The sequence below is a fragment of the Limulus polyphemus genome, unplaced genomic scaffold (assembly GCF_000517525.1).
Source record: "Limulus polyphemus unplaced genomic scaffold, Limulus_polyphemus-2.1.2 Scaffold77382, whole genome shotgun sequence".
NCBI lineage: Eukaryota > Metazoa > Arthropoda > Merostomata > Xiphosura > Limulidae > Limulus > Limulus polyphemus.
In genome coordinates, this window is record NW_013742978.1 from 1 (window position 1) to 3,985 (window position 3,985).

The 3,985-nt window shown below is 34.9% G+C and overlaps 1 protein-coding gene across 1 annotated transcript; it reads left to right on the top strand.

Moving 5' to 3' along the window:
* Window positions 1-491: 491 nt before the first annotated feature.
* LOC106477727 (beta-1,3-galactosyltransferase 5-like) lies at window positions 492-1,481 on the top strand (the record flags this gene model as incomplete). Its single annotated transcript, XM_013938262.2, has 1 exon — window positions 492-1,481. A coding segment is annotated over one exon (990 nt), but the record flags the coding sequence as incomplete, so codon positions are not given.
* Window positions 1,482-3,985: the final 2,504 nt, after the last annotated feature.

The window sequence follows — 3,985 nt, forward strand, 5'->3', positions numbered from 1 at the left end:
AGCTATATAAATGTGTACTTCACAATACAAAGTTTAGTTTTCATGTTACTGTGAATTGGTTACACATGGTTTAGCTATATAAATGTGTACTTCACAATACAAAGTTCAGTTTTCATGTTACTGTGAATTGGTTACACATGGTTTAGCTATATAACTGTACTTCACAATACAAAGTTTAGTTTTCATGTTACTGTGAATTAGTTACATATGGTTTAGCTATATAAATGTGTACTTCACAATACAAAGTTCAGTTTTCATGTTACTGTGAATTAGTTACATATGATTCAGCTATATAAATGTGTACTTCACAATACAAAGTTTAGTTTTCATGTTACTGTGAATTGGTTACACATGGTTTAGCTATATACAAAGCATTCTTAACACCACAGAGTTTTATTTTCATGTTATCGTGAATTGATTATGTATTAAAACTTGGTTATTTCTGTTTGGTTTATGTATTACATATTTCATGTTTTTTGTTCTATTAGCAGCTGGAGCAGGGAGGAATGAAGACATCTTTATTTACGTTTTTTGTTTTCATTGGAATCAACATCATTGTTTGCGCCCTCTACATGCACAAGTACCTTCACATAGCTGCTTTATTTAGGGAATCGAATAAGCCTGTCACGTCAAACGACCAAAGTTTGGTAAAATCAGAAGTTATTTATAATGTGAAACATAACCATGGTTACACGATCGACCATCGTCACCTAGCAACGACTTCTCATGTCCATCATGACGACCGATTTCCCACTAGGCTGACACAAAATGGAGTCGACTTTACAACAGAGGAGGTAGTTCTTGAAAATAGGGTTAACACGCATCCTTACACTTTTATCATTAATCCCATAGATCTCTGTTCGTCAACAAAAACATCTTTTGGCCTTCTCATTCTCGTCACCAGTAAGATTTCAAACTATATCGAACGCTTAACGATCAGGTCCACGTGGGGTTCCGATGCGACCGTGTTTAATAACGAGGGTGACGTCAGACTGGCCTTCTTGCTGGGATATACGACAGACAAGAGTGCTCAAAACATGGTTCTTCGGGAGTCCGGTGTTTATGCGGATATTATCCAAGAGAACTTCCTAGACACATATAGGAATCTGACCCTCAAATCTGTGATGCTTCTCAAGTGGGTTAGTGAATATTGTCAGAATGTTCAGTTTGTGATGAAGACTGATGATGACATGTACATCAACATCCCAAACTTGCTAAAAATGTTATCCATGGTTTTTAGTCAGTCGAATATAATGATTGGTTACTTGTTCACAAAAGCTAAGCCTAACAGGAAGAGAAGAAATAAGTGGTACGTCTCTAGGTCTGAGTTCCCTGGTGGTGTGTATCCAAACTATCTGTCAGGTACTGCCTACGTCATGAGCCGCCAGGTTGCTCCAAAGTTGTATCAGATCAGTCTCAATACAAATTTTCTGACAATGGAAGACATTTTTGTAAGTGGTGTTTTGGCCTCCAAAGCAAAAGTAACTAGAAGACACAACAATATGTTCACGTTTTACAGAAGAAAGCCACTGGATGTGCCTTCGTTAATGCTATATCTGGTCATCACGTCACCGTTAAGGAGATGGAAACCATATGGAAAGAATTGAAGGACCCACTTCTGAAGTGTAAAACAAAGAAAAACCGCAGACTATCGATAAGAACAAAAATATCAATTACACTTTTAAAACCAACGGAACACGTGGGATAAAACAGACCCGGTGTTGAGGCGTGTTCTCAGTCAATGATATCAGATTTAAACAATGTGCCTTTGTTTTGTTTTGTTTTGTTTTTCTCTCTTTCTTGCTTTTAGGGTTTCGTGTATTTTAATTTTGAACAAGTATCAGTTGAATAGAAACTGTTTGGCTCATCGATAAAAAAAATGTATTTCTGTTTATATGTTTAAAACACAATAGCAACGATTTGTTATTATAAACATGATAAGTGTATATTAACCTATTTTATACACACAATGTGTTAATCAAAACGTGCTTATAGTTACATATATAGACAGGTCCTTGGTAAACTGGTCGGTCTGTTTCAGTACTTCTGGTTTCTCATAACCTCAAAGTCTCATTTGTTCTCACTGACACTAAGTATGTTTTCTATGACATGATAAAAGTGATAAATTGACTGAGTTCGAAATAATACTTGTTTGTGTTAACATTAAACATGATATTTCGGAGATATATTATTACATTACGTTGTGTGGAACTGTTTTGTTCTGGTTATTTCCGTTTGTGTTAACATTAAACATGATATTTCGGAGATATGTTATTACATTACGTTGTGTGAAACTGTTTTGTTCTGGTTATTTCCGTTTATGTTAACATTAAACATGATATTTCGGAGATATGTTATTACATTACGTTGTGTGGAACTGTTTTGTTCTGGTTATTTCCGTTTGTGTTAACATTAAACATGATATTTCGGAGATATGTTATTACATTACGTTGTGTGGAACTGTTTTGTTCTGGTTATTTCCGTTTGTGTTAACATTAAACATGATATTTCGGAGATATGTTATTACATTACGTTGTGTGGAACTGTTTTGTTCTGGTTATTTCCGTTTGTGTTAACATTAAACATGATATTTCGGAGATATGTTATTACATTACGTTGTGTGGAACTGTTTTGTTTTAACACACATTAACCACTCTTGGGTTTAACATTCTAAACTTTTAGTGTGTAAAATACCGTCCAGTGTTTGTCTGCATGTCTTCTAAGGCCCGGCATGACGCTGGACTCGCATCTGAAGGTCACACAAAGTCGAGATCTTTCACTCCACCTCTTAGGAAACTCGGACATTTACGGGGGATTCCCTAAAATCCGACCCCAAATTTAGCACTGATTTACCTTAAAGCACGAAAATAAGTAGACCAAATAATTACAGTTCGTAAGTTAGTTAAAAAATTAAATATGAATTATAGCGGTTGATGGGTTCGACAGTATGATTAAAACCTATGGTGTACCTATCATTACTTCAACATTTGAAGTACAAAAACATGGATTAATACAATGTACTGGGACAAAACAGAGCGTTAGGACAGTGTAGATATAAAACACAGCGTTAGAACAGTGTGTAGATACAAAACACAGCGTTAGAACAGTGTGTAGATATAAAACACAGCGTTAGAACAGTGTGTAGATACTAAACACAGTGTTAGAACAGTGTGTTAAGCCCTATAAGCAATGTGTTAGTTTTCATTCCTAAATTCCGTCAACCGTATGTTGTACAAGACATAATGTCTTCACACAGGTTTTGCTAAGATCAAACAAAAACACCACTGAAATTTTGAACTCAAGCATCCAGGGGATGCGAAGTATACCAACTAATCAGAACAAGCTACTGAAATATTAGCAGCTGCTAAATCTTATTATAATGAATGTAGTGTATGTATGTAATCACAACTGAATGAAATGTGGCGCCATCTATTTAATGGCACCACAAACAAAAATCCATAAATAAATTTACATTTTGGATATTCAAGATTCAGTCAATTTGAAATAAAACAAACAACCATTTATTTATAACAGAACATGATTTTCACTAGGGCTGTACGTGAGGTTTTGATTATATGTATTTATTGTTGTAATTATTAAACGCAGTACTAAAATACTGGAGTTCTTATAAAACTATTATTTGTTTCAATAAACGATACCACTTTTAATACATAAAAAATATTACATGTTATATCAGTAACATTTATGAAAATTTTGAGCTCTGTACATATAATCAAACTTATACTGGTAACGTTTGTAAGAAGAGCAGGTCTAAAATAGTTTAGAGAAATATTTGTTTGGCAAACACAACAGAACTACCTTGAACTCTGTGTTACGACAGCGGAGGTCACGTGACCCTGGTGACACGTGATAAGTATCTAGAAGTTTAATGAAGAGGCGAGTGCATTCTAGACGCCCTCTATTCTTGTATATAAGCGCGGAAAATAAAGCGAGACAATTAATTGGATAGCAGACAGGAAGACAG